Source organism: Laetiporus sulphureus (assembly GCF_001632365.1).
Source record: "Laetiporus sulphureus 93-53 unplaced genomic scaffold LAESUscaffold_26, whole genome shotgun sequence".
In the NCBI taxonomy this organism is placed as follows: Eukaryota; Fungi; Basidiomycota; class Agaricomycetes; order Polyporales; family Laetiporaceae; genus Laetiporus; species Laetiporus sulphureus.
The window spans coordinates 347,351-375,174 of NW_024468535.1; the positions used below are offsets into that span (position 1 = coordinate 347,351).

The window sequence follows — 27,824 nt, forward strand, 5'->3', positions numbered from 1 at the left end:
ACACACATGAGATTGCTCTGCAAATTTCTACGCAACGTGCGCACGGTCGCCGCTGATAATTGAGAAACTGCAGCTTGCCGCAACGGACAACAAAGGGCGGCTCAGCAGCGCATTGCCACAACTTTGTGGCACAGGCAATAAGCCGCCGAGATGCACGTGACTCAAAGGTGACATAATCGGAGCTCGAGGGCTCGCCCGTGCTATCTGTCTCATTGTTTTCCACCACCATCCTCACCGACATCGACTATTCTACCATGCGAAACCGCAAGAACAACAGCAAACGTCCCCAGAGACGAGAAGGCACTCCATCCACGCCTGCCGAGTATTTGGAGGCGAAGAGGCGATACCTGAAGAGACAACAGATCCGGACCAAGCAGCAGAAGAACAGGCAGCAGCCACGGCCCATAGAGAGCTCCAAGACTGTACCGAAGAGGAGGAGGTTCTCTGCACTACTAACGTTGGCGGCGCAGAAGGCCAAACGTGAGCGTTGGGCGACAATGGCAGCAGAAACGCAGGCGATTGTGCTCGGGGCCGGCCAGTACGTCGAGGAGCGCCGTATCTCTAATGATTCTGCTGCTCTAGCTCAAGTTCAAGAAGGCTCGGGAAACACAAGCTCTGTTGTCCGCATAGCTCACGACATCGCCGTCCAGATCGAGCTCAGCCGGCAAGGCACGTCGTTCTATCCACATTATTCCGATTTGCTCGCTAGCTGGGCACAGCGGCGGCCTCTCGGCAACACACCAAATATAACTACCGGGACGAAGACCGCTATTGATTTTACACGTAGTTCGACGCTCACAGCGGCGCGGCGCTTATCGTACGCCACCCAGAACCAGGAAACGTTTCCGCGGACATCGCTCGGCGTGCTCTCGTTCGCGTCTTCAAAACGGCCTGGTGGAGGGTTCCTACATGGTGGAGACGAGCAGGAGGAGACGATCGCGCGGTTGAGCTCACTTGTCGCGAGCCTCGGCGCCCCAGTCGCGCAAGAGTTCTACAAGGAGCATAGGAAGCACTGGATCGAGGACGGGAGCGGCCTACATGACCATTCAATGGTGTACTCGCCGGGTGTTGTCGTATTCCGTCGTGACGTGGACGATCGGCTGTCTCTATGGGGAATGGAGCTTCGCGCCGGCGCGGACGACGCGGTTGATGGGGAGTTCATCGCGCCGTACGCGGTGAACGTGATCTCGGCCGTGCCCGTCAATGCGGCGGCAGTGCGCGCGAAGCACCTCATCTTGCCGTCAGAGGAGCAGTTGTTCGAAGACGGGATCCGCAGCGCAATGAAGGAACGTATGGCGCGCACTCTCGCACTATTGGAGGAGAAGGGCGACCGGGTGCTTGTCCTTGGTGCGTTTGGCTGCGGATCTAGCCAGAACCGCGTCGATGTCGTCGCGAGCGTATGGGCGGAGCTGCTCGTGTGCGGAGACGCGCAGGACGGGGGCGATGCAAGGTTTAAGGATACTTTTGAGCGCGTTGTGTTTGCGCTGCCGAAGCGGCTGTATGAGCCGTTCAAGCAGGCGTTTGAGATGAGGATACTTGAGGAGCAGGTAGTGAGGGCAACGAGTGCGAATGATGATTCGTGATGGACTGTTTCAGCGTTTGGGGGTTCTATCGTTCTCTGCATTGCCTTGTTGCTTACTTATTGCTGTACACAGGCACATGCAGACACGGGTAATGGCTGGTGTACTATAGTTCGGCTATGTTTATACGTTTTTATGAATCGTCATCCGATTAAATGGGACCCCGGGATCTCGTTCGCAAGACTTACTTCTCGTCGTAAGGTGGCTGTATGTTCTTCTTCACTTTTTATTGTATTAACAGGCACAGACGGAATACGAAAAGTTAGCCATTGTTGGGAACATAATGGGTACGTTGCATAGTCGCAGTGACAGTGAATAGGGAGGAGTTTGCTCATAGATTTCGCGGGAAGGAACAGCACTCCGACTCGGAGGCTTGGATGAATACCAGTACTATTCTATGTTGGATGGTGTACACCTGATCGGTTTGCCTGTTTCCGAATGACTACCTGGCGAGTCAGTGCGAAAGACAACAGCCTTTAGACTTGACTGACCGGTCCTCATCTGCAGCCATCTGATGATGCGTAACTAATTCTGATGGCAGTCTAGAAATCTGGATCGCCATTCATGAACATTTCCTGGATTCCGAGGATACACATGATGGCATGCTAACGCTTTCATGCTGACAGCCATTTGCTGTAGCGAAGCTTTTCTCTGTGTTGGACAAAAATGGTGAACAATTCTATTGAACCACAGGTGCTCGCATTTGCGCTCATCCCTGACCCATGCTCAAAGGTCTCGAAGACGCTCGACCTTAGTGCCAAATATTAAGTGAGTGCGCTTTCCAGCGATTTGTGATGGATTTGTGATGTCCCTTTCTTCCCTTTGCTTGTAGCCTCACGACTCCGCCTATTTGATGAAACGTAGTCGCCCCACAAGAGATCCAAGACGCTGTTTCTTCATACTGCCGACGATTCGCCTTCATGTATCGCGCGATATAAGCAAGACTCTGCCGCAGATGCTGCAGAAGGCGGCTGCACTAAACTGAGGTGACGAGCCTATTGGACGGTGCCATACGGATATCCGATTTTCCGAGCCTAAAAGAGGTGAGCCCATCTCGCGAATTGGAGCAGTCAGCAGGTGCTTGCCGCATGACTGAGGGGAAACCGGCGGTTTGATGTTTATCGCCATTGATTGAGAGGATTAGTAGGAGGTTCAATCTGCTTCTCGAAGGATGAGCTGGAAGGTCTTGAATGGCAAACGTTGGAAAATGCTGTGCAGGGGGGTCGACCTCGCTTTGCAATCCCTTTGAGCTGATGTAGGTGATCTGCGCTTTTGGAATGTGTAAGATTGGACACCCCTTGGATCTAAGGCGGTGGGATCGATGGGTTGGATGTTTCATTTGCTGAAATCAGACGCTGCAAAATTAGTGCCCTTCGAGCACGTTCCTGCGCTGATCACTTCATTCTCATCGGTAGCAGTTTGAATTGGGCGACTTGACAAAATAACCTGAACCGGCAGCGATCAAGCCGCCTAATGACTATTGGCTCAACTCAAAGGTGCAGCTCAGGGCCGTTCACACGTACCATTGCTATTTACATCGAGGACTTCTAGTGCAGAATAGTGAAAGTAAATCTCGACTATCGATCTGTCTCTCACATCGAGGGGGTGGCTTCGCAGCACTTCAACCTCTGACTGCCAAAGGAGCAACACGCACATCATCTAGTCATGGCCACCGGGATCTCACGAGCAAAGGTCAGGAAGATCCCCTGTGCCATTCGGCCACCATGCATTGCAGAGTGCTGGAATTCCAAAGCGCAATTTGTATACTGCGAATTGACAGGCTTACATATGCATCGTCCGCTTCGGAGGAACTATGCGTTGCGTAAGGCATCCATTGTTCTTGATGCCCCCGACTGAGACTCGTCTTTGTGCGCTTATAGCACAACGCGATGCCGTGAAATTTCCATCAGAAGTTCGGGGTCTGTATGTTGATAGTGACAAGAAGCATGGCCTGAAATTTTTATTTAAAGTAAGTTAGGAAAGGCAAGTTGCAATCCTGCAGATTTCATTGTTCACAGCCTGAAGCCTTCGCTGCTCAGCCGAATGATTGTTGCTCAAGGTCCCGGGTCATTCGGTCCGCCCCGCATTTTCCCACGTTTCTCCTCATTTTGCGTACACATGGTCGCGTCAACGTCAAGGCTCGGTGCTCATAATTGGCTTTTACTCGGCACTAGCTCGATGAATTGGCCAGATGACCGTCTTCTATCTCTATCTTTGAACAACCGATCTGGCGGGTCTAGACTTTGCACGGAGGTAATGTGGCGCTTCAAGTTTGACGAGAAGCTCAACTCAATGGATGGCGAAGTCTCCACTGTCCCTGACACTCCTTTTATGCGGAGTAACTTTTCACATCAGTTTCCTCCGTGTTTAGCTGCAGCTTCGCATTCTTCATCGATCTTGACGAAGTCACATTTATCCTCCGGTTTATAGTGGTGCCTGCGTTGGAGATGCATCAGCCTCCAATAAGGTAGAGCCCTTTACCCCGGTATCTCTATTACGCGCAGCAGGATCTGTTACGACAGGTCACGTCCCCCACTATCCAGGCGACTCTTGACCTAATCGTAGCCTCGTGGTGACACAGAGAGGTCATGTTACATCGCTGTATTGTGGTGCTTTTCGTAAGAACTGGCTTCCTCGTGAAGAAGATTGATCACGCGCTATTTCTTGAAGCATCCGCTGGCTTTTCCGTCGGATACCCGCGTAGGCATATGAGGCAGAGCCATTTGAGCTAGCTTACGTCGGATTCGCTTCCCTTGGATTGCAACACCAACATTTCGCCATGTCCACAAAAGACTCGGACAGCGCTGGCATCGACGAGAAGGAGACTGCCCTCGTTGAGCAGAAGTCCCCGATCGAATCCGCCGAGACCGAAGATGCAGAGCTGCTAAATCCTGAAGTCAGGACAGCTGCTGAGCGCAAGCTTGTGCGCCTTCTGGACACAAGACTTCTCCCGACGATCATCATAATCTTCCTCATGAATTATATCGATGTAAGTGACCTTAATCTCTGAGGCTTTAGCGATCTAAAGATGCGGCGTCAGCGCGTTGCGATCACATCTGCTAGATTGCAAGGATTGACACAAGATCTGGGTCTTACTGGTATGTCCGCCTTTGTTTCCTGTCGTCTCGGCTATAACAACGCAACTCGCCGCCTTTTTGCAGGTATTCAATACAACACCGTCGTTGCTATCCTCTATGCGACATATGTTCCCGCGCAGATACCTTCAAACATGGTATGTCCGATTATGCCTATTCACTGCTCCTTTCTCGATAATTTTATCCACAGATCCTGAACCGTATCACAAGGTACCCCACTATCTCCTGATACCTGCTTGCTGCGTGTTAAACTTGTCCACCAAAGGCCTTCTCTATATATACCGATTTGTGTATGCTTGTGGGGTCTCACTAGCGCAATGACCGGGGTGTGTCAGCCTGCTACGAAACTAGCAACGCTGTAACGCTAACTTGAGATTAGGTCACGCATAACTATACTGGCATAATCCTTTGTCGTGTCTTTATTGGTCTTCCTGAGGTGAGTTGACCTGTGTCTCCCGCCGCATATGTTGGCTCAGCGATTGTTAGGCAGCGTTCTATCCTGGCGCAATGTATCTACTCTCACGTTGGTACACCCGCAAGGTGAGTTGTTGACCGCAGCGTCTGTAATTTGTGCCGCTATACACTCGAAAATAAAGGAATTGGCATTCCGAGGCGCAATCATCTACGGAGGACTTCTCGTCTCTAACGCATTCGGGAGCGTGAGTGAGCCGATTATTAGAACGTGCCGTTTGACGCTGATTTACGATTTAGCTCATCGCTGCTGGAATCCTCGGAGGTATGCAAGGCAAACGCGGAATTGCTGCTTGGAGATGGTAAAACTCAGTTCCGATTTTCGTTATTTCGTGTTGATGTTGAATTGTTGCCCAGGCTCTTCTACATTGAGGTAATGATGAATTTTGATACACCATTGCGCCCATCTCACTTGCGCAGGGCTCGATCACTGTATGCGTTGGGCTTCTTGCTATGTGAGAGTGAGTTCTACTCACGAATATTTGCGTCCGCTAACGTCTTGATTTTTGCTTAGCTTTCTGCTACCAGACTATGTACGGTATTCTCCTTCCGAAGCGATGTAAAAGGCTGATAGATCAAACGTGCAGCCCCACAACACGCGCTGGCTGTCTCCGGCACAGCGCAGGCTTGCTCAGGTCCGTCTGGCGGAAGACGCCGGCGAGGCAGATGAGGATGGAGTTCATGAGTCGTACGTCTCATGGTACCAGTTAATTCCTTTATGCTGACCATATCCATGCTCGTGTGTAGTGCTTTGGTCGGACTAAAGCTCGCCTTGAGGGATCCAAAAGTGCTGGTCTTTGCTTTAATGTGCTGCTCGCAGTTGCTTGGACTAGGTTTCATTAACTTTTTCCCAACGTGAGCACCAACTTGATCCTGTCACAGGACCCGATTTCTCATAGAGCTGTATAGCATCGTCGATACCATGGGATACTCCACCACAATCACTCTTCTTCTCTCTGTGTGAGTATCTCATCTGATGAACGGCACCCACTCCAGCATCCATTGCTAACTTACGCCAGCCCCCCGTGGATCTTAGCCACCATCGTCTGTGCGGCAAATGCTTGGAATGCAGGTAAAAAGGAATTATATTCACAGATCGAGCACGGCTCTAATCACTCATCCCATACTAGACAGGACTGGTGAACGGTTCTTCCATCAATGCTGGCCTTGGTGGGGCGTCATCATCGGCTATATCATTGCTGTGTCATCAATGGCCACCGGTGCTCGATACGTCTCCATGTTTTTGATGGCATGCGGTTACGCAGGTACGTCCGCCGTTCCGATCACATTGTTTTGAGCGTACTCACCGCGCTATTCGAAGGATTTGCCTTGACAGCGGTATGGGTCTCCAACGCAGTGCCACGACCACCCGCGAAGCGCTCTGCCGCCATCGGAATTGTAAACGGGTTCGGGAACATCGGAAATCTGTGAGTCGCATTAGCACATTCTCGCGGGTGATCCTTACCCTTGTTGGCTCAGCATTGCATCGTATACATGGCAATCCAAGTGGAGCCCCGAATACCATCAGCCGATGTACATCGGCATCGCCGCGCTTGCATTTGCATCCTTCCTTTCATTCGGTGAGTTTGTGGATACGATGACTTCGTAGCGCTGCCTACTAACACATATGAGCTTAGTGATCCGATGCATCCTGGTGTACCAAAACAAGCAGATGGAGCGGGAAGAAGAGGAAATCCTGAAAGGAGACGGCCGGCAGCGGATCGAAGATGCAGCACGCTTGGAAGGCCTCACATTCGAGGAGGCTATGCAGCGACGGAGGAGCTTCAGGTACCTCTACTGATAAGATTACCCTTGTAGCGGCCACGTCTACGTGGGCCCCTCTATTATCAGGCGGAGGGACGTGTATTTGTGACTTGTATTTGTCTTCCATGGACTGTCATGTTTGTACGAGTAGTTCTCGAAGTGATCGATCGTGGCAGTTAACACATTCAGCGCAGTATCGTACTGCATTTCGCATGCATTCGGAAAGTTCGTATGATGAGGTACCTATATCATACCCTTGTTAGGTGAGCACATAAAGCGACCTTGATACAAAGTCGAAACTCCACATCAGGTAGCTGCTACAAGCGTATGCGTGGCAAAACCGCGGTGGATTGTGAAAAGGGAACAAACATTGGACTTAGTACAGATATCTGAAGCGCCTTCTGCGCTCAAGTGCTTCCTTGAACGTCAGACCTTCTAGCCTTGCGGCCTCCTCGATTCTTTCACGTCTCGCCCCTTTGAGGTCTTCTACCTCCTCGCGCTTCAACTTCTTATTCTCATGAACAAGCATGCAACGAATGACTATAGCCAATATCAGCTGTCTGAGAACTTGAACAGAGAGAACGAAATCGGCGTGTACCAAATGCGAGAATGGTGCTGAAGGTCAGAGTAGAGATCCCGATGTACATAGATGGATGGTAGTCTGGGCCCCATTGAGACTGCCATGTGTACGAGCTTATGCTAAGCATGATAAGATTGGGCAGGCGGTTCGTGAGGTGAGCGTAAGTGAACATACAGGTTTCCCATATTGCCAATACCGTTGACAATGCCTATGGCTGCAGAACGTTTGGCTGGAGGTCGTGGTATTGCATTGGATACCCAAACAGCCGTCAACGCAAATCCTATAGATATCGATGGGTTCAGTGGAAGCAATATGACGATAACGAGATAGCTTGCCAGAGTATCCAGCGGCCATCAGGAACATTCCGAAATACCGTGCCCCAATGGATGTGGTGGAGGCACCAATGATGTATGCGATGATGACGCCCCACCACGGCCAGCAATGGTGAAAGAATCGCTCGCCTGTTCTGTCTGATTCCGACAGCGCATGAGTTGAAGGAAAGATCGGTATCATTGCGAGTAGCAGACCTGCGCTCCAAGCGTTCACAGCGCACACGATTGTGGCGTAAATCCATGGTGGTCTATCAAGATATGTGCTCCTATGAGATTTTTGTTTTACTGCTGACTTGCAACGAACTCCTTACGCGCATAACAATAAAGAAACCGTTGTGGAAAATCCTAGCGTATCAGCGATGCTGTCGAATGTAATCACAATGAGACCGCCGGCGATCTGCTGCATCGAAGATGCCACGTACGTGGGAAAGAAGTTGATGAATCCCAATCCGAGGAGCTGAGAGCAGTTCATAATCGAGAAGATTGCCACCTTTGGGTCCTTTAAGGCAAGCTTCAATCCGACGAAAGCTCTGTTGCAAGACCCGATCAGATATCAATGGCTCGACTTACGCCTAATACAACGTACGACTCGTTAGCAGCATCTTCATCCGCTTCACCGGCATCCTCTGCAAGTCGGACTTGAGCAAGTCTCAGTTGAGCTGGAGTCAACCACCGAGTATTATGTGGCTGAAAAACACATTAAGTGTTCGTCTAGGTACGAGAGAAAACGAACGCGCACATAGTCTGGTAGAATGAATCTGGGCAAAAAATTGGCGATCGTGTGCTTGTCTCACGCGTATGCACGATGTGGACTCACATTGCTAGTATGCCAATCGCCATTGAGATGGATCCCTGCCAAGATCAATCAAAAATTAAACAAGATGGAAGAACTGTCGGGAGCTTCATATACTAACTTCAATGAAGAACAACCTAGAGAGAAATGATTCTCATCAAATCACGACATTTGAATAGAGCGTAGCGTACCATCTCCAGGCAGCTATACCCAGTCTTCCTTGCATCCCAGACAAGACACCTGCCGCCATGAGCTATAGAAGATGCTAATTAATGTCGCTGCTTTTCGAAAACCTCCCGCCAGGACGTACATTACCAAAGGCGTTGGATATCAATAGACCTCCATAGATGACGGCGGAACGAAATGCCAGTTCCTATACGTCACTAGCGCTCATCTATGAGTTCTCCTGAGCGTTTATGAGCGTACCTTTCGAGTATACCATCGGGACAGCAGATACATGGCACCAGGATAAAACGCTGCCTGCAAACAGTGAGCACACTAACTGCGCAGATTAGCTACGAAGTACCTCTGGGATTCCGATGCAGATGCGACAGAGGACAATACCGGTGTAATTGCGTGTCATCTAGGTAATTCCATACGTTCAATGCTTCGCCTTGCAGAAGCGTTCAAAATGTATCTTACTCCTGTCATCGTGCTCGTGAGCCCCCACAAGATGACGCATGCCGGAATATAGTACGACGGACTGACGGTAACTCATGAGTAACATGACATCTTAGAGAGATCAAGAGCGTACCGCGAGATGCGATTCAGAATCTACGTATGCAACTAAGTATCTTCGAGGATTATAGGTTGAGAGCCTGAGGACGTACCATATTCGAAGGTATCTGGGCTGGCACGTATGAGGCGCACAACACAGCGAGCACAGTAGAGTATTGTATTTCTGCATCTACAGATCAGCATGTATCGCGAACAGCATACGCAAACTCAAACGTGTGAGATGCAAGTCTTCTGTCAACCCTTGGAGCCTTGCCGACGATACTGCGCTGCGCTATCCGCATCATATACAAGGGTTCAGTCACTGGGAGACACCATCAGGCTTTGACCACTCACATCAATGTAGTTCATGATAAAAATGACGATGATCGTAGGCATCAGCCTGATGTCGAGTTGCCGGACCAGCTGCCGCTCAGCAGTCGGCCTCACATCTGGGGACAAAAGCTCGCCGTCCTTCGTACGAACGGCGTTCACCGGAGGAGAGTCCTCTAAGACATTTAAACTCTTCTCCTCGACCACCACGCTACTCGAACCGCTCGAGGCCATGTCGACAGAGGCACAAGCGAACTGGAAGGACCGACGCTACAGCTGCAAGCAAGGAGCCGTGTAGCACAGGCACAATAATTGCGCAGTTGCGGCGGACGTCCGATGGAGCTGGACGGAATTAGCGACACGCACTAGTGCACGCCTCCTCTATCGCTGTCAGCGGCCTCACACCTGGCAGGAGCATGTGTGGTGCGAACTGGCCAGTTTCTTGTCATGGGATTTCAGCAGGACCAATAATAAAATTGAGGTGACTGGGTCCCTTTTTGCTGCAGCTTCGAAACCCGAGGTTTCGCCATGAATATCTTCACAATGTCGAGCCGGTCAGACGCATCGAAAGATACGAAATCGATCATCTGTAAATAGCCTGGGAGCGTGCAAAGTCGCCATTATAGAATGAAGTCAGTTGCTATTCGTATATTTTACGTGCCTTGTTAAAGAGATAAGAGCAAATCGACAAGGACGAGGAGGAAGATACGTACTAGGGGATAACCAATAAGGCTTTACCGGATGAGGACTTCATGGAAGCTGGACTTGATGCAGATCTGCCCGCGCCAGTTCCCGGACGACAGGTATCTCGCTATTGCTCTTCCTTGGACTTGTCCCACTAATGTATGCTCCAACAATTCATTAGGGTCATCAATATGTGCTGGAAACGAGTGAAACGGTCCTACGTATGTGACGACTCTGACAACATCAACCGTCAAACAGGAGATATCCAATGTTCGGCCAAAACCTTATACACCCTACTCTCCTTGGCCCATGCGCCATGCTTTCAATAGAGAGATCGTGCGATGCGACAAAGGGACATCTTATGCATGATGGTGCGAAATGCATCTCATGTACCTCATTCAGCACAATGCCATTCATGAGTGAGGAAACCAGTGTTAATCGATTGACTACCACGTACGCGGTCGGTTGATCGTCGCGATCAGAATGACTTCAGCCTGACCGTGAGAGCCACCAATGGATCGAACCAAGCAGGATCTATCCTGCAATATGGTCGCCATGGAGCTGAGATTATTATTGCGCATAGCGATCAAGGTTCTTTTCAGGACATCGATTTCTGATGGACTTCTGACTTCAGTGATCATCCCAGGGTAGAGCTAACAAGTGCACTCAGCAGGACCCTCTGTCGCAGGAAAGGTGCAACGTACCTTCCATAAGTCAATAGCATCCCCGGAGACTTGCGGCCGCATCTTGTCACCGATGGCAGTGGCCAGGTTGTCCAGGTCGCTTTTTTGGAGATCAACGACAACAGAGGTGGGAGCAAAGACTCGTCCGTCATCATATCTGATGTACCAAATCTTTGCGGAACCAGATGCCCGGGTGGCGTCGAGTGAGGAAAACATTTGGGCTTGAGATGAAGCAGAAAGACTGAGTCTCGAGTGGAGACCTCGTGTCATCGGAAGCATGGTTATCATGTGGGAGAACACAGCTTGTAATCGTGAGCAAGTTTCCTTCAAGCGCTATATAGCATTCCGCTGAGTGTCCCTGTGCTAATGGCGAGTACATCACACTGTCGTTATGTTGCGCTTCAGCGGACGTCCGATATACTCGAAGGACTGCCATCGCGTGAAAAAAATAATGTGGCTTCACTCGTCCGTGCGCCGAGGCTTAGATGAAGCAGCAATAGGCATCACATGAGTGCTTCAATCCTGTAATCATCCTAACTGTCATTCATCTGGTACCGTTCCAGTAGCGAGAACTGTAGGCACATGCCGTTCTGGCTGCCGAGTCAACATAGTCAAGTGGCAAGCCAGATCGGAATGAAAGTCAATATTGTCAATGTTGTGCACCACCAAACACAAGAAAATACCGGGAAGACGAGTTACGCACGTGAAAATTTGGCATGGCTACGTGTACATCATAGACTGATCAAAGCTACAATTGGAAGGCTGTGACGAGGCCGGCATTCAGTAGAGGGTTGAACCAGTGGGATTAAAACAATGGGCGCCTATTAGTCATGAGCGCCTTGTATAAAATGACGCGATCACGTGGTGTTGCGCACCCAGGAGTCGAACGTGTCGGACGCGTTTGAGCGTCGAAGACTACTGCGAATGATATTTTCACACACGTATGATCATAAACATGCCAGCACGACCATTGATGACTCAATAATTGCGAATCTCGTGTCTTCCTAGAGTCTCGTGCTGCAACCTTGATCCAGCTCCAGGTGCCAAATTGCTGCGAGACAATTTCTTGATCATCGACTTTTCACCAGCTTATGTCATTTTTTGCTGAACTGTATCCATTAAGAAACTCCTCTATGCTGAGCCCAGAACTGGCTGCATGACAAGAAGCTCGGACCTTTTCTACCAACCGGCGAGGTACGTGATTTGGTTGGAAGGCAGCAACTGCCCGGGGGGGGACTGGGGTATATGTCCCTTAGTTGTGTTGTGGGGAGCGGATCTACAAGGCACAATGTGACTGTTGGACTATTCGGTCTTTCAGATTTATTCCGCTGCTGCTTTCAGCGCAAGATTATGTTCATCTGAGCCGTCGAATGAACTTGTTGAGATGGGGCACTGCCCGCGGGCACCGCCGGGCACCTTGGTCTGCAGGTGTCCCAAATTGGATGGAAGACAGGATAGCATCTTGTGCAGCTATCAAGCACAGGAACTTTAAACACTGTCTTGCCACTGGGAATGTACAAGTATGTAATCAGGATGCTGTCACCGCAGACATGAAGCGATTTGCACACGTGGCAAATGCTTAGCAAATGTCGACAGGTTTTTTGCCTTTGTGATCTCAATTTGCTATGGTTCCTTCCCACATTCTGTATTAAGTATTTGCATATAATATGTTGGAGGCAGAAGTTTAAAATCATATATTTTAAGAAATGACACCATTTTCAAACTCACCAAATACATTTAGAATTTGAGTGCTGTTGAATGCAATCATACATTTTTGGATTCCAAACCATCACATGTATAAAATACCCAGTAGCAGACGAAGGTGTAATGATGCCTACATTCTACTTCCCTACTGAAGTCATTCTAACCAAGATTACTAGAATGAAAGTCATTCACCGTAATTACACCTTTATCTGCTACTGAATATTTTATACATGTGATGGTTTGGAATTCAAAAATGTATGATTACATTCAACAGCACTCAAATTCTAAATGTATTTGGTGAGTTTGAAAATGGTGTCATTTCTTAAAATATATGATTTTAAATTTCTGCCTCCAACATATTATATGCAAATACTTAATACAGAATGTGGGAAGGAACCATAGCAAATTGAGATCACAAAGGCAAAAAACCTGTCGACATTTGCTAAGCATTTGCCACGTGTGCAAATCGCTTCATGTCTGCGGTGTGTGAGAGTGCGAACGACAAATGAATTATGCGGTCAAGTTCAATTGTGGCGTGGATGTGAGTCAAGCCTGTTCGGGTTTGACGGCGTCAGCGATGGCGTTCAGATCACGATCTTGCATCGTGCGTCTAACTCTGCGGGCACCACGGGCTTCGTGGTTGATGGCACCGAAAAAGCCTTCAGTGTTCTTTCAGTCGCGCACGGCCTTGTCGGTGAATTTCCCCATGAACAAGCAGCTGAAAGTTTCCAGTATGTGGGCATCCGATATCCAGGCCTCGGTCAGTTATAATCTTGAGCCTCCTCATTCTTAACTGCCTCATGGAGTCCCTGCTCTTCGTCGCCTTCGGCCCGCTTGTCGTGCTCGTCCTCAGATGGAGGGTGGTCCGCACAATCCGAAAGTGCATCGACATCACCGGACCTGCTAAGGACCATTTCTTCAAGGGCTTGTCGCTCGATATTCCACTTGCACAAAAGGCATGACCATGCTGATATCTGCTCGAAGGCAACTTCCATCAAATCTTCCAGATGGTCTCCGGTTCAATCTAAACATGTCTGAGCAATACGGTGGCGCTGTTCGAGTGCATGTGCTGCTTGGAGTATGTTGTCCTATGACTTCTTATCGCGCAGTCAATCCAGTCGCAGCTAAAAGCTGTCGCAGGAAGAGCAGTTGTACGTCTCGGACCCTCGTACCCTCCATCACATTATAGTCAAGGAGCAGCACATATATAATGAAACAGACGCCTTCTTAATGTACACCCTCCGATTTTCTCGACGCTGATACCTTTGATCAATTCGTTCTCCATCTAGGACGAACAAGCTGATTTTCGGTGAAGGCATCATCGCCACACGCGGCAAGTGACCACCATCGCCCTCCATTGCTCAGGAATCTAACGTAGGTGTATACAGGAACCCAACACAAGAAGCAGAGGAAGATGCTCAATCCTGTGTTTTCTCTCGCGAATATGCGAGACCTCCTGCCAATCATCCAACCAATCGCCGATCAGCTGCTCGCTGCACTGTTAACAGAATTGCCACCCGACGGTGAGATGCTTTGAGAGAATACGTAACTTATACATCTCACGATGTTCTCCTGTAGGCGAGAAAGAGATCAACATCATTCCACTGATGTCCCGCACTGCCTTGGAGTACATATGTCAAGCGGGCATGGGCTACACCTTCAACACGCTGGAGTCGGGCACGACATCATAGTATGCACGTGCAATCCGAAAGCTTAGGTGTGCCTACCCTTTCGTGTCACGATTGTGCACTGATCTCACCCGTATTCGCGAACCGCGTGGACCGCATCTCTACACGATGGAAGCCCGACAGCGATGCGCATCATCATGCTCCGGCCATTTATCCCGCACATCGTACGTGGTCTGCCCCTCCGCTGGTGCAACGCCCTCGTCGACTGGGTCCCCATGCCTGCCCTACGTGAGATGTGCGAAATTGTGGGCACACTCGACAGCGTGAGCAAGACTATTTATGCAGAGAAGAAAGCTGCAATGGACGGGCGCGCCACGAAGGGTGCACTTGTGGGCGGTGATCTCGGTCCGCGGATGAAAGGCCGGGACATCATAAGCATCTTGCGTGCGTCCCTTTCTGCTACCCGCCATACACGCTGAACTCCCCAACCAGTGAAGGCGAATTCGTCCTCGTCAGATGCCGACCGACTCACCGAGGCCGAGCTCCTCGGACAAATGAAGTGAGCACTGCCGCACCATGCCAGCGATGCCAGACTGAGCGGCACTTGGCCAGCACCATCATCTTCGCAGCGTTCGAGACGACCACCGTCGCCATCGCGCGCCTCTTCTACGTCCTCGCGACGCGCCCGGACGCGCAGGCGCGCCTGCGGAACGAGCTGCGCGCGGCGAAGCAGGCGCATGCAGTGGCCGGCGAGCGCTGGGAGGATGTCGCGCTGCCGTACGACGCGCTAATGGGCTTGCCGTACCTCGATGCGATCGTGCGCGAGACGTTCCGCGTCTACCCGCCGACGTCGCTCATGAGCCGTGTGTAAGTGATGCGGAAATGTGGCGCAAGTACGGCTGACATCGGTCCAGCACCAGGCAGGCGACGGTCCTCCCGCTCGAGCAGCCTGTACGTTCCTCGTCCGGCGAACGGATCTCGTCCATACCCTTGCCCGAGGGTACGACCGTCATCGTCTCCATCCTCGCCGCGAACCACAACAAAGAGGTGTGGGGTGAGGACGCCTCAGCGTGGTGCCCGGAGCGCTGGCTCACTGCATCGAGCGAGCGAATCCGCATAGGTCAAGACCTGGACAAAATGCTCGGAGAAGACGAGGATGAGGCAGATGCTCCTTCGGAAAGCAAGATCAAGTATCCCGGAGTCTATGCATCAATGTGGGCAGCTTTGCCTTGAGCTGGGAAGAGTTTATGCTGAATAACGGAATAGGATGACCTTCTTGGGAGGCGGACGTGCCTGCATGTGAGCGCTCTCAGAATGCGTAGTATTGCAGCGGCTCATTTCCTGTCCTCGGTAGCGGATTCAAGTTTGCGGAGATGGAGCTGAGTGAGTTCCTTTAGTTTTCCTTTCAGATGGAAGCCAGACTGATGACTGTACCCACAGAGCAAGTCGTCGCGACCCTCCTACCCGCATTGAGCCTCGAGCTTCCTTCAGAGCCTGACGAGAGCGGTAATGTCAAGGAGATATACTGGAAGATGAATGGCTTGCAGGTGCCCGTGGTCCGTCTGCCCTTCGGCGACGATCGCACGCCACAGGTGCCGTTGACGATCAGGAGAGTGGAAGAACGTGACTTTTCTTGATAACTGATCACCGCGATAGAAGTTTGCGCAGAATGCATTGATGTCGTCTATAGTCTATTAGTAGGTGATCTTTCCCTTATGCGTCCAGGTTACTAGCGGTGTTTCGTGAAGAGCTTGTGCAATGCAAATGCGGCTGGATGCCATGTTCGAAAGAACGCTGTCAACCTGTTTGAGAAATACTGGAACCGCGAATCAGCTCAAGCCCCAAGATCGAAGGGAGTCCTTGTGCACCTCAGAATAAGTCTCGTTGCTTGAACGGAAGATGTCGCGACCATCGTTTTCATGCCAAGCTCTGATAGAAGCCGAAGACTCAGCAACGCCAGCTCACGAACAGCTTAGAGACAGCTTGGGCATTCAAATAAATCCCACAGTTGAAATGAGTACATTTAGAACGCACTCCTAGTGAATTCGAAACAGGGACGCATCGTTGCCGTGAGCAGCAATGGTGCCGAGATCTCGGGCCGCGCGTCGGGTCACAGCAAGGTCACAAGGATGATCGATCAATCCCCCTCGCCACCGCTGTCGGAAGTCGGCCCGAACTATCGAAATCTACCTCTGGCAAACGTATAAAGCTCAGGAGCTTGGATTGCTTCCAACCCTTGCGAACGCATCTGCTTTGCGTGAAAACACATCTTCAATATGCCTCGAGTTATGATCTGCGGTATGTGCGGCAATCGAAGCTAGCCATCTTATCTGGCGCAAGCCTTAGGCTCATAAGCCATGCGCGATCGCAGGGGATTTGGTGTGGGCGCACGAGGAATGTGTGGAGATGTTTAGGGGAGTAGCGGAAGTCGTGGTAAGTAATTCCTCAACCATATACGCCATAGACACGGACTCGATCCGCAGGATATAAGTACTCGATCTCTCGCCTTATCGCATCGTTAGGATACATTCCAGCGCTGATATGATCGTTTTAACAGCGCATGGGTTCGCCGAATCGTTCAGACTTTCTCTCTGGTTTAAAGCCCGGAGGAAAGTACGAGGGTATCGTCGGTCTGTACAGACACAACGTCTCCGCAGACCGTATCGGGCTTTTTGACACGGAGATCATCGACGCCCTATCGGCCGCCGGAGTCAAATGGATAGCCCACAATGGCGCAGGCTACGATCAGATCGACGTGCTGTACTGCAAAGCGAAGGGTACGTCGTCCATCGCTATCAATGTCGCGTTGTTCTCATCAACTCAGGAATCTGGGTGTCCAACACGCCGGGAGCGGTCGACGACGCAACCGCCACCACCGCGCTCTACCTCATGATCTCCGCCCTCCGATGCTACTCGCGCGCAGAGCGCTCCCTTCGACAGGGCGCATGGAAGTCGTCGCATCGCGCGGGAGAGGCGCACGACCTCACCGGGCGCACGCTCGCGATCCTGGGCCTCGGCGGGATCGGGACGCGTCTCGCAGAGCTCGCGCACGCGTTTCCGATGCGCGTTATCTACCACAACCGTGGGCCGTACGCGGGCGCACCGCCGTACGCCGAGTTCTTTGGGGATGACCGTATGGATGAGTTTCTCGCGCAGGCGAATGTGCTCAGCGTGCATGTGCCGTTGAAGGACGATACGGTGGGGCTCGTGAATGAGAAGATGATTAGGGGGCTGAAGAAGGGCGCGGTGATCGTGAATACTGCGAGGGGGAAGGTGATTGACGAGGCTGCGATGATCAGGGCGCTCGAAGATGGGCATGTGAGTGTTTTCAGGATTTTTCTTGCATCCTGCGTCCCGATTACCAGCTGACTGAGTACGTTGCAGCTTGGCGCGATCGGGCTGGACGTCTATCCTGACGAGCCGAATGTGAACCCGCGGCTACTCGAGTTCCCTAACGCGACGCTGCTCCCGCATATGGGCACGGAGACGTGTGACTCGCAAAAGAAGATGGAGATACGAGCACTGACGAACCTCCTCGACTTTTTGCAGAAGGGCAAGGGAGGCGATGTCATACCAGAGTTCAAGTGAGCTCGCATTCAGAGCGTACAGCAGATGTAGTAATCGATGTCAATATGTTATTTTCAGGGACGAGAGGTTGCGTGCGAGGCTTTAATAGGATGGCGTACAGGATACCACTCTTATTTGTGATAGCCGTGAAGGGCACTGACAGATGCATTATAAAGGCTCAATGATAGAAGTGCTGTTTGAAATGCCCAATTTGCAGTACTCGAAGGATCTTCGTGAGCATTCATGAAGATCATTCTGTGACCAACGACAGAGGCCATTCATCTTATCCCTTCTCCTGCTGGGTGTACCTGACGGTGTCTGCTCGACCCCCAATCACCTCTTCTCACTTCATATATTATCAGCTTCATCCGCGTTCAGAATCAAGGTCACATAGAACCGGATCATCTCTACCAGGTTGTCCGCTTTGCACGCTGCCATGATTGACCCGTCAGCACGAGGAAGAACGCCACACGAACCACACAACACCGCAATCACCTTCATTCACCGTGTGGGCACCGCCAGACATGGATACATTGACGCCACTTTCATCATAGTGCGTGTACCGGAATATATGTTGTGTCAACTTCCAATAGAACTGAGTGTCTGATACGAACATCGAGCTATCAGCAAACTCGACCTCGTCGTTCAGCCAACGTCGCACTGACCAGTATTCCCTGATCCCATGCTGGGACTCACTGAGATCCCTTTCTCGTCCGCATCGAGCGACCGGTGCGCGTTGTATGTCGCCTTGATCGTCCCTGCGAGCAGCTGGAACGGAGCAGCGTCCTTGCCACTCGGAGTGATCGGTGCAGGCTCCAGAGCTGTGTTCCAGGCATCACTGAGTGATAGGTTTCCGCTGGCGGGCGTGTGTACGTTGATTGGTGCGCCGAAGGCTGTGTAGGACAGGTTGAAGTGCTCCGCGAGCGCCTTCAGGATCGCCGTGCTACGGTTCTGGACTGCGGCAACCGAACTGCGGGCATCAATGCAGGTCGTAAGCACGGCATGAAGAATGTTGAATTTTTGATTTGCTAGAAACACTCGCCTGTCGGTTGCGATCCGATGATTGACAACGGCCATCGCGTTCTCCGGCAGCGCGTTCGACTTGACTCCACCGCTGATAATGTCCACAGCCTGCGTAGTGGTCACGGGCGCCCTGAACTCTGGATCCTTGAACAGCTCGTCTTGTACGCGGCGCAATGCACGATCAGAAGACAGGGACCTCTTGATGGACTTTCGCAGCGAGCGAGGCAAATCCGGCGCATGCGCCGCAAGGCATTGTGCGTGGTCATACATCGGGGAGGAGCGGCTGAGCTTTGCGGGCGGCGCGTGGTTTTCGTAGTGTACGAGGAGCCGCGAGAGCATTCCAATCGTCTGAAAGTCATGCGTGAGCTGCGAAACGGGATCGACGAGGGAGCTACACAGACCGTGTGCGCTGGAGGGATGCTCGAGTGTCCACCCGGGGCGCTGATCTCGATCAGCACGTCCAGGTATCCTTTCTCGGTGATGGCGGGGAGCGCGAAGATCCCGCCGTATTGCTTCTCGATATCTCCTGCGACTTGGAATTCAGTACCCGGCGCGGCTCAAACGCTGGAGAACGCTGACCGCCCTCATCGACCAGCATAGAGAAGGCGTCTTCTCCGTATGTGCAGAGCAGGTATTGTCCAATCATGTATGCACCCTGTGGACTTTAGCGACAGGCGTCCTCGGGTAAGCCCCACGATGCGCGACGTACCTGTCTTCCGCTTCCTTCCTCGTCAAAGCCGAATGCAAGCACAATGCTGCGTCTGGGTTTGAAGTCATGTTCGAGCAGAAGTTCCGCTGCAGTCCTAATGGCCATCTCAGTATATGACTTAACGCGAGCGCTCAGAGGCGTACAAAACGCTGATCAGACCGTTCTTGTCGTCCACGCTGCCTCGTCCCCAGACATACTCCCCTGCGGTGTACAGCCAAAATCAGAAACGGTCTCGCGAGTGTTTCGGACGCTCTCGCACTCGCCATCAAAATAACCGGAAAAGGGGGGATGTTGCCAGGCGGCGTACGTATCTCGATTGACCGGCACGACATCTAGCATATCACTAATGAGCACTCTTCTCATGTCCCTGCTACAAGGTTCCTACCTTGATGTGCGGCCAACAAGAGCGGTTTGAGCGACTCGTCGGAGCCTTTCCACATGTACACTAATCCGTATGTATTGACCTTGGTCAGATGCAACGCCGAGTGACTGTGAACAACTGTCACATATTGATCCGCATCGCGAGATCAACGGGTGAATACTGACATCTTCGGATACTGCTCGGTCAAGTATTCGTGGAAGCTGCCGAAGACATCCCAGCGAGAATCTTCGCCGATAGGGCCCATCACATCGTAGACTTCAGTTCTAGTAAGATACCCTATTGAGGTATAATCGTCGTGCAGAGCTAGTCGTGGCACAGGACTTACGGTATCTGCACAGAGCCAGCCAACAGGTCGACAGCCCTTTGCAGGAATATATCTGTAGCTAGCGTACTAGATAGCATTTCGTGTAGTTCCGCATGCTTTCGGGGAGTCAAAGGCGCAGCCTGGAGACAGAGAGAGGTTCGCTCTACATAGAGGCTGGGAGCGATGTACTGGAGTGTTCTATAGCATTCGTGCCAATTTACGAATATGAAAGCGGCAGCACAGAGCACGATGAGCCTCAGAACCCGATTGCCCAAGCTAGAATGGCTGCGAGTGTAAACGTGATCTACGCTGGACGTCGTATAGGGTAGACCAACCATGGACTCCTTCATCGCAGATCGATGGTGACCGGTGAAGGTTGCTTTGAACATCTCGCATAAGTATTCGTGCTGTGTCGCGACAAGGAGGTTTGGCAGGGTCGCGGATCCCAAACGTGTGGGAACTTGGAATTTGATGCCGTTACTTCCATCAGCGCTTATCATTTTTCATTCAGCCAATATGTATGTCATGTTCGCTCAATTATTCACAATAATGGACTGAGTTTACGGAGAATTGCAGAGAGCTTCCAAGGAGACCGTATCTCCGACTCGTATCGATTTGTCGTCGTTTGCACTTTGTACTCTATGCCCAGGTTGTCCACCGGCGTGCTGATTAAACATCTACATCGTATAAGTTTTGTTCTGACTCAGATATGATGACTTATAGCCGGGATCCTTCAGACCGGACGGAGAACCTGAAATAGCTTCTTCTCATTTTCCAGGTTGAAAGAATCGACTGACGAAAACGTCGAATGAACCCGCATAATTCACTGTCTGATGACATTTCCAAGAATATGATTGATTTTCGCGATTTTATGACTTCTCGTACAGTGCAGGAATATTGATTGGAGTCGATTAACGCGAGTGAAAAGCATGAGCAAGTAAGTCAGTCATCATCTCATGGGCGTTCACTTCAGCACCTGGGAGCTTAAAATCGTCCCTGGCGCTCGCGAGAGCGCCTATGCCGACTCCGTGGGAACCGTTTGTGGGCTCATCTGCTTGTTGTCATCGTCATTGAGGACGTGCAAGCAACAACCAGAGCAGTCGACGACCCGGATTCTTCGCTTCAGCAGCTATACGATGATTTCACTGGTGCCGGTGGTCATTCGACCTTTGAGCCAACCCGTCAGCTTTATCAACTGTGCGCGAAGATCCCTGCACACTGGTTACTTCATCAAAGACGGCTGTAACGTTCTCAGGCAGCAGACGCGGGGGTATGCGGCTCGCGCACATGGAAGTGCTACAATACTGCCTCGGATAGTGCTTTGCGGTGCGCAATTTAAAGCCGTTTCCCACTCCTATTGATATGTTCACGTAAAGATCACCTGGAAGTATGGGCTGAAAAGAAGGCTTTGAACATGTTCAACGGTATCGCAGAGCTTGTTGTATGTAATATCTCTCCACAAAGACCAACGCAAAGATATCTCAACTCGTATGACTTAGTGGTTGGACACAGACACTACTCGTGACGACTTCCTATCCAGCATGCGGCCCGGCGGACCTCTCGAACGGACAGCAGGCCTTTACCGGCGAAACATTTCTACCTCCGCGATCGGTCCATTCGATCGAGAGCTGATCGGCTCTCTGCCGCGAAGCGTGAGGTGGATTGCTAGCAATGGCGACGGATACGACCAGGTCGACGTCGCTGCCTGCAAGGAAAAGGGTGTATTTTTGTCAAATACGTCCGATGATAGTATCCTGACAAATCTGGTGGCGATTTCCTTGACGTCCGAATTTCACCGCTTGTGGAAAACCGAGCGGGACATATGCTCCAGCGGCTCTAACACCCCCGAGCTAATCTCGTCCACGCATGATCTCCCGGCACGCACGTTCGCAATTCTATGCTCGAGAACCGTCGGCGTGCCCCTTGCACGTGCCATGCATGCGTTCCCGATGCGTGTTCTCTATCACAGCCCGAGAAAGGTGGTGAGCGCGCCAGAATGGTTCGAATACTATGGAGCGGAGCGGTTAGATGACATGCTTGCCCAAGCGGACGTCTTGAGCGTGCATGAGCCGTTCACGGAGCGCGCGGGGAGGCTCGTGGACGAGGCGATGATTCGGAAGTTGAAGAAGGGCGCGGTCCTCCTCAACACCGCGAAACGGAAGTTAGTCGATGAAGAGGCGATGACAAGAGCGTTGGATGACGGACATGTAAGTCTCATCATACTTATGAATCCCGCGACATTCTCATGAGAATGATATTCCAGCTATCCGCCGTCGGCCTTGACATCTTATGGCATCAGCCACACGCCAATTCGTGTTGGTTCTTCAAGCCTAATGTGATACATATTCCACTTTTAGCTGCCGCAGTGCACGATACGAGGAAGGAAATGGAGATAAGGGCACTAACGAACTTAAGAGATTTTCTGACAAAGGGGATACGCAGGGATCTTGTATCTGAGTTTAACGGATGCATTGGTACGTCACACGCTGCATGATATGAGGTTCTAAGCCTGAGCCTCAAAACCGCTACATAGCAGATGCTTAGAAAGGATATTGGTTTTAGTTCCGAGACCGGCCAAGGATCGCCACTGTTGGATGATCAGTGATAACAACGCCGATGTCGGTGCTTGTGAAGAACAGCATTATGCTACCGAGATGTTGATTATGTGATGATGACCGTCTAGAAAATGGTGATGTGGCCTCGGTGTTAGTCAGCCGTTGCCTTCCCGTCTCGTGGGCGCGAGGAGTGAGAGGCCGGTCAGGGCTACGAACGACTGGGAAGTACCATGCTACAGTTGCGTATTTATACGATTTTTTGCCGTCCCGTAGTCGCCCGCTCCGTTTCCAGGTACCGCCTTGCGGCGCGTTTCAGCCGTTGCTTGGCATTCATCCCTCCCGACCGTTGAGCGTGTTCCACCAGAAATGCCATCGGTCGGCCACATCCAACAAACCGTATGTATAAAAACTGGGTGCGGATATTCTACATAGACCGTGCTAATCGGGGTCTCAAGTTCCGCAATGAAACTGACCGAAGCGAAGATACAGCTGCTCATGTTAGGTCACAAATTGACGAAGCACGTCTCTGCACCGTTGAGTTTTCAAGCTGCCGCCGGGGTAGGTTGATCTGGCTTTATAATTCAGACACAGCATGCTAGCAGGAGCCTGGACAATGCCGGCCTGTGTTTGCAGGAATGAGATGGATGTCCGTATTGGAGCTACCTTCTGTACGCGTCCCGATTTTATCACTTACCAATGACAGCATGGAATTCCCTTCATGACTTGTGTTTTTGCACCTCAAAGGCGCCTCATTTCTACTGATGGTGCTCTTTTTGGCTGCTTCTGGCTTGCTGATCTGCCTGGTCACGAGCATCATTGTATAGAACGACTTGAATGGGTCAATAAAGAGTGCACACCCGCCCTTCAGAGCGCAGTCGTGCCAACAGCATTTTGGGCCTTGGTCAGTCGTACAGGTTCACGCTATTGCTAGCCTTCAGCGTGGCACCAGATCGCATGATCTCTTCAGAATACGTGTTTGTTCTGCCACCAATGTATCTTGAAATAATGAAGTAATGTGAATGAACATGAACAATTTAGAATTAGGAAGTCCTCGACGAGTCGGGATGAAAAGGATGATTAATACGGATATAAGCCACGTAAGAAAGAGCACACCCAGAGAGAACGTCCGATGCACATGCGACCTCTTCACTGCACTGACATTTCAGGGAACGAGATGCAGTGTAAATGTTAAGCTTCCGCAAAACTGACTGCAGCGACGGAGGGCAGCTCAACCTGGTCCTCAATATCTACCCCAAATTTCTACTCCACCAGGCAGCTCGCCGATGGTAAGCTGGCCTTTCCCACTAACATCTACCGTGTCTCGTTGCAAAGTAATTTGTCTAAGATACTCAGCTATAGCGCACGCGAGGAAACGTGATTGCTTAGGGCAAACAATGGCTGGTCGATTTCGCCGGCAGCAACGAGTTCGGAGACTATAGGTCCGTATGTGCTGATATGGGGGACAAAGCCATCCGTTGTTGTTGGATTGTTGAACTGTGAAGGATGTTAGAGCATTATACAACTGATTTTGGCAATTTATCTGACCTGCTCGTTTGTCAGCTGCGTCTCGATGAAGCTGCGCACGAGAAGCGCGTTAATCTCTACATCGAACTTCAACTGAGTGATACTTACCTCTCGCTCGGGAACCCTACACCTATGATCCCGGCACCACCATTCAAGACAGCAGAATTATCTGTGCTGTCCACCGCAGCAAACATTTGGTCGTCCGTCGAAAGTCCGGCCAGTGTGACAGTGTCCAGGCCGATGGGATCTGAAGCATAAGTTCCTGTGGTCGAGTCTCCATACGTCAAGTCCACGCTTGCCTCAGTAGAGGTCATCCCAGAAGTTGAATAGGCAACAGAGATTGATTCCTGACACACGGTCGTATCACAGCCGGTGGACATAACTCACAGATCACTCGATCCTGTGTCTGTTGAGATAAGGAATCAGAGCTGCTGCTCAGTTTGACAGATGGAAAACATACCGAGGTTCAATGTGGTTGTCGTGTCTCCAATTTGGACAGAGACAGTATAAACCCTTTACAAAAGTTCGAGTTCGCGGGAGTGTCTGAGAATGACGTGATGCATCCACTCACATGTCTTGGCAGTCTCCCAATCCTATTTCTCCGGGAGCAGATCCTCGACATATGCACGTTTGACCACTTTCCTCGCCTGCAAGGGAAGAGTGATGCCTCTTTCTTATTCGAGCGCCCTCAACATGTCTTGCAGTCCAGTTCCTCGGACGTCGTACGGGAAAAGAAGAGACCAGAGACAAAAAAAGAAGGAAAAGAAGAGAGTGAAGGCCTGCTCGCGCTGTGAACATGAAAAATCTGACCGTAAGCGATCAAAGAATGCGCCTGCGCAGGTATCAGTTTGAAAGCATGAAAGAGTGATGAAACGTCTGCCGTCTCTCGTGTTGTAGGACGAACAGGAGCTCAAGACTCATTGCAGCCATTCGCAGTGTGCGTGTGCACATAACTGTCCGCAGAGCGGTTACTACCATCACCGCAGTGTGTGTGATCTCCTCGGAAACGATGCCGTATCAGCCAATCATCATGCTTTCCGACATACCCAGTGCAACCGCAGCGGACTATGCCCAGCCTGTCCAATGGGAGAGGTGATACACCATCATTCAAGCCCACAAGCAGTGAACGGACAGTGATTCAAAGCATTCAGACCGGGAGTCATATTAGGCTCATAAATCAGCCTTCGTACAGGAAGACAGACGTTCCTTATAGAGTCATATATCGCTCGCATGACATCCAGGATGTTGTCGAATCACATATCACAGATGTTTGGACACTAATGTATTCTCCCCTCATGTCTAGAACCACGCCGAAGGACTGCTTCTCTCGAGCCTTCTTGTCAGAGTCTCAAGCATTCCCTGTTACAATCTATGCAGAAATGGCGAAAGCGAAACGATGTAGAAGGTATTTCAGCTGCATGCATCTACAACATGATGGCACCCATCAGGCGCTAATCAACAGTGACACGAAGCTCCAAAACAAATGCAGTACAGACAACATCCATCCAGCAATGATGAACACCCATCCGGCAATGATGGTGCTGAATTCACATCTACGAGTGGCCGAGAAGATGTTCCAACATGAACTTATCATGGCGGTATTCAATCAGCCCATAGTCTTTCACCGAATCCCAATCCCGAGGAATGATCGTGGATAATCTACCCGGGTATCTCGCTTCTCCCTGAACGCCAGCCCAGTCAAAGTCGAGAAGCTTGAGCGGTGCATCGGGATAGCCGGAGATCAGGATATTCGGCAATCGAATATCCCCGTGGACCATCTTCTGGTGATGGAGGAGGTCGACCGCCTCGGACAGCCTCTCCTTATGTTTGACACAGTCAGCGAACGTGGCACGTTCACCCTCTATGTACTCCATCACGACCATCTTGCGTGGGCCGCAGCCCTTGTTTGCCACAGGGTCGTTGTGCCAGATGTCGCCGCAGTAATACAACTTTGGTGCAAGACCCTTCTCTGCAAGAAGTTTATGCACCTTCTCGCCATACTGCTCGACGAATTTGATAACTAGTCGCTTGACAGCCACCTGTCGCTCGTCGACTATTTTGTTTGTATCGTCCAATGTGGCAGAGAAAACCAGGCATGATGCGTCGTTCGCCTTGAGATACTTCTCATAGTTGAAGTGGACCACTTTGCCAGAGTAAGGGAAGGAAGATGCCAACGGGAAAAATCGCTTTCCCAAATCAGGAGGGGGAAAAAGAAGTTGTTGGTATCGGTGGCGAAGAGACTCCAAGCCTTTCCTCAGTGCAATAAACATACGCGCGATCCGTTTGACCTCGAAGTCACTAATCAATGGAGGGGAACCAAGCCAGAGAAGCCCCGAGGCGAGAGGCTGCACAATTATATCAGTGGTCCAAATGGCGGCGCTGAAGGACAGATAGGGTCCCATCAAACTGATGAGAAACGTTGGTAAAAAACTGCCATCGGCGAAATGCTGCAAAAATTGTGAGACGGAGGAGTCATAGACGGAGCACAACACGCACTTTGCGTTCCTTCCAGTACAGACGATAAGAGAATTCAGCCTGAACGACAGCATCTCCGCTTTTCCCTAATCCGGCCTTCTCCTCTACTATAGCGAGTGCAGCTGTCTCTGTTTCTCGGACGTACGGGATGATGTGGTCGGATGCTGACCCACTGAGAGGGGCAATGCTCTCGACGGCGCTTTGAAGAATCCCTTTGAGCGCTTCGCAGTGGGAGGCATAGTGCGCTCTCTCCGCGACGTGTATCTCCGACACCAACACCATAAACTCCTGCGTTCGACGCATCATGTCATCGTCCACTGGCTCCGAGCCACTGAGGTCCGCAATGAAGGTAGGGAAGATAGGATCATATATCACGATCGGTGCCGGGACAAGTGGCTGCTCGGAAGCACACCGGCCATCAAGAAAAGGAGTATCTCCATTCTGGAAATCGTAATAATTCTGCGCTTCCGCAGCAACGGACGGGCTAGGGAATTCTGTGTTGATCGTTTTCTTGAAACCTGCACGATGACATCGAGTGTTTGGTGAGAACGACAGTTCAATGTGACGTACGCTTGGTCAATGGTGATACCTCATCACGGCCCTCATCCATTTCTGCATCATCAACCAGATCCTTCCTCTTTCTCTTCGACGTCTGATTCTCTGCCTCTTTGTCGATCCGCGCCACAAGAAGGGGGAGCTTGGCACTACGCGGCATCGACAAGGCTTGAAGAGCGACAATGGACGAATAGCGTTCTTCACCATCGAATGATATATTCTCGCAGAAAACCTCGAGATTGTGATTATTGTTATGAAGGAGCTCTTCGAGAGTTTGCCAGCTCCCACGGGAATGTGTAAGTGATTCTTTGGGCTATCGCAGGCATTAATTGCATGCAACAGGTGGAAATATGTTGGTGTTGACAAACC

At 51.0% G+C, this 27,824-nt stretch overlaps 10 protein-coding genes across 10 annotated transcripts; 6 read left to right on the top strand and 4 right to left on the bottom strand.

The window, feature by feature from the left end:
• The first annotated feature begins 223 nt into the window (after positions 1 to 223).
• Positions 224 to 1,867, top strand: LAESUDRAFT_681464 (uncharacterized protein). The gene is made up of 2 exons (XM_040905764.1): positions 224 to 1,781; positions 1,828 to 1,867. The coding sequence occupies exon 1, from the start codon at positions 255 to 257 to the stop codon at positions 1,581 to 1,583; it is 1,329 nt and encodes a 442-aa protein (XP_040763194.1). The 5' UTR covers positions 224 to 254; the 3' UTR covers positions 1,584 to 1,781; positions 1,828 to 1,867.
• Positions 1,868 to 3,032: 1,165 nt separating this feature from the next.
• On the top strand, positions 3,033 to 4,155 carry LAESUDRAFT_231903 (uncharacterized protein). The gene is made up of 5 exons (XM_040901664.1): positions 3,033 to 3,076; positions 3,132 to 3,402; positions 3,461 to 3,549; positions 3,606 to 3,833; positions 3,886 to 4,155. The coding sequence occupies exons 2-5, from the start codon at positions 3,246 to 3,248 to the stop codon at positions 3,949 to 3,951; spliced, it is 540 nt and encodes a 179-aa protein (XP_040763195.1). The 5' UTR covers positions 3,033 to 3,076; positions 3,132 to 3,245; the 3' UTR covers positions 3,952 to 4,155.
• Positions 4,145 to 7,077, top strand: LAESUDRAFT_727102 (MFS general substrate transporter). The gene is made up of 20 exons (XM_040909162.1): positions 4,145 to 4,569; positions 4,621 to 4,678; positions 4,742 to 4,812; positions 4,866 to 4,885; positions 4,941 to 5,001; positions 5,055 to 5,111; positions 5,162 to 5,215; positions 5,272 to 5,334; positions 5,387 to 5,448; positions 5,504 to 5,519; positions 5,567 to 5,601; positions 5,661 to 5,679; positions 5,734 to 5,834; positions 5,894 to 6,001; positions 6,056 to 6,106; positions 6,166 to 6,218; positions 6,277 to 6,411; positions 6,468 to 6,573; positions 6,626 to 6,726; positions 6,784 to 7,077. Exons 1-20 carry the CDS (start codon positions 4,360 to 4,362, stop codon positions 6,945 to 6,947), a joined length of 1,545 nt encoding a protein of 514 aa, XP_040763196.1. The 5' UTR covers positions 4,145 to 4,359; the 3' UTR covers positions 6,948 to 7,077.
• Positions 7,078 to 7,286: 209 nt separating this feature from the next.
• Positions 7,287 to 10,261, bottom strand: LAESUDRAFT_780903 (MFS general substrate transporter; the record flags this gene model as incomplete). The annotated part of the gene is made up of 19 exons (XM_040913848.1): positions 9,687 to 10,261; positions 9,567 to 9,624; positions 9,446 to 9,516; positions 9,370 to 9,389; positions 9,258 to 9,318; positions 9,142 to 9,198; positions 9,042 to 9,095; positions 8,926 to 8,988; positions 8,785 to 8,868; positions 8,640 to 8,674; positions 8,562 to 8,580; positions 8,409 to 8,509; positions 8,245 to 8,352; positions 8,134 to 8,184; positions 8,018 to 8,070; positions 7,814 to 7,960; positions 7,665 to 7,770; positions 7,509 to 7,609; positions 7,287 to 7,450 (listed from the first exon to the last, which is right to left on the bottom strand). Exons 1-19 carry the CDS (start codon positions 9,894 to 9,896, stop codon positions 7,287 to 7,289), a joined length of 1,563 nt encoding a protein of 520 aa, XP_040763197.1. The 5' UTR covers positions 9,897 to 10,261.
• A 3,272-nt stretch (positions 10,262 to 13,533) lies between these two features.
• LAESUDRAFT_737560 (cytochrome P450) lies at positions 13,534 to 15,998 on the top strand (the record flags this gene model as incomplete). The annotated part of the gene is made up of 14 exons (XM_040910800.1): positions 13,534 to 13,661; positions 13,718 to 13,811; positions 13,874 to 13,965; positions 14,023 to 14,042; positions 14,122 to 14,256; positions 14,312 to 14,423; positions 14,537 to 14,805; positions 14,854 to 14,920; positions 14,974 to 15,228; positions 15,276 to 15,481; positions 15,527 to 15,575; positions 15,628 to 15,660; positions 15,716 to 15,744; positions 15,802 to 15,998. The coding sequence occupies 14 exons, from the start codon at positions 13,534 to 13,536 to the stop codon at positions 15,996 to 15,998; spliced, it is 1,686 nt and encodes a 561-aa protein (XP_040763198.1).
• A 639-nt stretch (positions 15,999 to 16,637) lies between these two features.
• Positions 16,638 to 17,949, top strand: LAESUDRAFT_656065 (uncharacterized protein; the record flags this gene model as incomplete). The annotated part of the gene is made up of 5 exons (XM_040904591.1): positions 16,638 to 16,659; positions 16,733 to 16,794; positions 16,919 to 17,138; positions 17,186 to 17,679; positions 17,746 to 17,949. 5 exons carry the CDS (start codon positions 16,638 to 16,640, stop codon positions 17,947 to 17,949), a joined length of 1,002 nt encoding a protein of 333 aa, XP_040763199.1.
• Positions 17,950 to 18,065: 116 nt separating this feature from the next.
• On the bottom strand, positions 18,066 to 20,768 carry LAESUDRAFT_743970 (carboxypeptidase S). Its single transcript, XM_040911285.1, has 12 exons — positions 20,368 to 20,768; positions 20,207 to 20,305; positions 20,046 to 20,149; positions 19,924 to 19,992; positions 19,804 to 19,861; positions 19,661 to 19,754; positions 19,531 to 19,606; positions 19,353 to 19,477; positions 18,971 to 19,299; positions 18,594 to 18,898; positions 18,424 to 18,531; positions 18,066 to 18,359 (listed from the first exon to the last, which is right to left on the bottom strand). The coding sequence occupies exons 1-12, from the start codon at positions 20,733 to 20,735 to the stop codon at positions 18,277 to 18,279; spliced, it is 1,818 nt and encodes a 605-aa protein (XP_040763200.1). The 5' UTR covers positions 20,736 to 20,768; the 3' UTR covers positions 18,066 to 18,276.
• Positions 20,769 to 21,423: 655 nt separating this feature from the next.
• On the top strand, positions 21,424 to 23,169 carry LAESUDRAFT_727110 (NAD(P)-binding protein). Its single transcript, XM_040909163.1, has 5 exons — positions 21,424 to 21,672; positions 21,723 to 21,787; positions 21,846 to 22,553; positions 22,610 to 22,820; positions 22,880 to 23,169. Exons 1-5 carry the CDS (start codon positions 21,483 to 21,485, stop codon positions 22,888 to 22,890), a joined length of 1,185 nt encoding a protein of 394 aa, XP_040763201.1. The 5' UTR covers positions 21,424 to 21,482; the 3' UTR covers positions 22,891 to 23,169.
• Positions 23,170 to 23,964: 795 nt separating this feature from the next.
• LAESUDRAFT_813562 (uncharacterized protein) lies at positions 23,965 to 24,754 on the bottom strand. Its single transcript, XM_040914499.1, has 3 exons — positions 24,534 to 24,754; positions 24,447 to 24,477; positions 23,965 to 24,395 (listed from the first exon to the last, which is right to left on the bottom strand). The coding sequence occupies exons 1-3, from the start codon at positions 24,737 to 24,739 to the stop codon at positions 24,255 to 24,257; spliced, it is 378 nt and encodes a 125-aa protein (XP_040763202.1). The 5' UTR covers positions 24,740 to 24,754; the 3' UTR covers positions 23,965 to 24,254.
• Positions 24,755 to 25,693: 939 nt separating this feature from the next.
• LAESUDRAFT_681482 (uncharacterized protein) lies at positions 25,694 to 27,770 on the bottom strand. The gene is made up of 3 exons (XM_040905765.1): positions 27,471 to 27,770; positions 26,922 to 27,418; positions 25,694 to 26,872 (listed from the first exon to the last, which is right to left on the bottom strand). Exons 1-3 carry the CDS (start codon positions 27,613 to 27,615, stop codon positions 25,979 to 25,981), a joined length of 1,536 nt encoding a protein of 511 aa, XP_040763203.1. The 5' UTR covers positions 27,616 to 27,770; the 3' UTR covers positions 25,694 to 25,978.
• Between the last annotated feature and the right edge of the window lie 54 nt (positions 27,771 to 27,824).

Bases quoted from the DNA above. Each gene is read 5' to 3' on its own strand.
- LAESUDRAFT_681464 (XM_040905764.1), top strand. From the start codon at position 255: ATGCGAAACCGCAAGAACAACAGCAAACGTCCCCAGAGACGAGAAGGC.
- LAESUDRAFT_727110 (XM_040909163.1), top strand. From the start codon at position 21,483: ATGATTTCACTGGTGCCGGTGGTCATTCGACCTTTGAGCCAACCCGTC. The intron at 21,673-21,722 runs GTGCGCAATTTA...GTTCACGTAAAG, and splicing joins GCCTCGGATAGTGCTTTGCG to ATCACCTGGAAGTATGGGCT. The intron at 22,554-22,609 runs GTAAGTCTCATC...ATGATATTCCAG, and splicing joins GAGCGTTGGATGACGGACAT to CTATCCGCCGTCGGCCTTGA.
- LAESUDRAFT_813562 (XM_040914499.1), bottom strand. From the start codon at position 24,739: ATGACCTCTACTGAGGCAAGCGTGGACTTGACGTATGGAGACTCGACC. The intron at 24,478-24,533 runs GTAAGTATCACT...TCTCGTGCGCAG, and splicing joins GTAGGGTTCCCGAGCGAGAG to CTTCATCGAGACGCAGCTGA. The intron at 24,396-24,446 runs GTCAGATAAATT...CATCCTTCACAG, and splicing joins CGCAGCTGACAAACGAGCAG to TTCAACAATCCAACAACAAC.
- LAESUDRAFT_681482 (XM_040905765.1), bottom strand. From the start codon at position 27,615: ATGCCGCGTAGTGCCAAGCTCCCCCTTCTTGTGGCGCGGATCGACAAA. The intron at 27,419-27,470 runs GTACGTCACATT...GTCATCGTGCAG, and splicing joins GGTATCACCATTGACCAAGC to GTTTCAAGAAAACGATCAAC. The intron at 26,873-26,921 runs GTGCGTGTTGTG...CAATTTTTGCAG, and splicing joins TGTACTGGAAGGAACGCAAA to CATTTCGCCGATGGCAGTTT.
- LAESUDRAFT_743970 (XM_040911285.1), bottom strand. From the start codon at position 20,735: ATGTTCAAAGCAACCTTCACCGGTCACCATCGATCTGCGATGAAGGAG. The intron at 20,150-20,206 runs GTCAGTATTCAC...AGTTGTTCACAG, and splicing joins ACCGAGCAGTATCCGAAGAT to TCACTCGGCGTTGCATCTGA. The intron at 19,607-19,660 runs GTACGTCGCGCA...TAAAGTCCACAG, and splicing joins AGGAAGGAAGCGGAAGACAG to GGTGCATACATGATTGGACA.
- LAESUDRAFT_727102 (XM_040909162.1), top strand. From the start codon at position 4,360: ATGTCCACAAAAGACTCGGACAGCGCTGGCATCGACGAGAAGGAGACT. The intron at 6,002-6,055 runs GTGAGCACCAAC...AGAGCTGTATAG, and splicing joins TTCATTAACTTTTTCCCAAC to CATCGTCGATACCATGGGAT. The intron at 6,107-6,165 runs GTGAGTATCTCA...AACTTACGCCAG, and splicing joins ATCACTCTTCTTCTCTCTGT to CCCCCCGTGGATCTTAGCCA.
- LAESUDRAFT_231903 (XM_040901664.1), top strand. From the start codon at position 3,246: ATGGCCACCGGGATCTCACGAGCAAAGGTCAGGAAGATCCCCTGTGCC. The intron at 3,550-3,605 runs GTAAGTTAGGAA...CACAGCCTGAAG, and splicing joins GCCTGAAATTTTTATTTAAA to CCTTCGCTGCTCAGCCGAAT. The intron at 3,834-3,885 runs GTAATGTGGCGC...TGGATGGCGAAG, and splicing joins GGTCTAGACTTTGCACGGAG to TCTCCACTGTCCCTGACACT.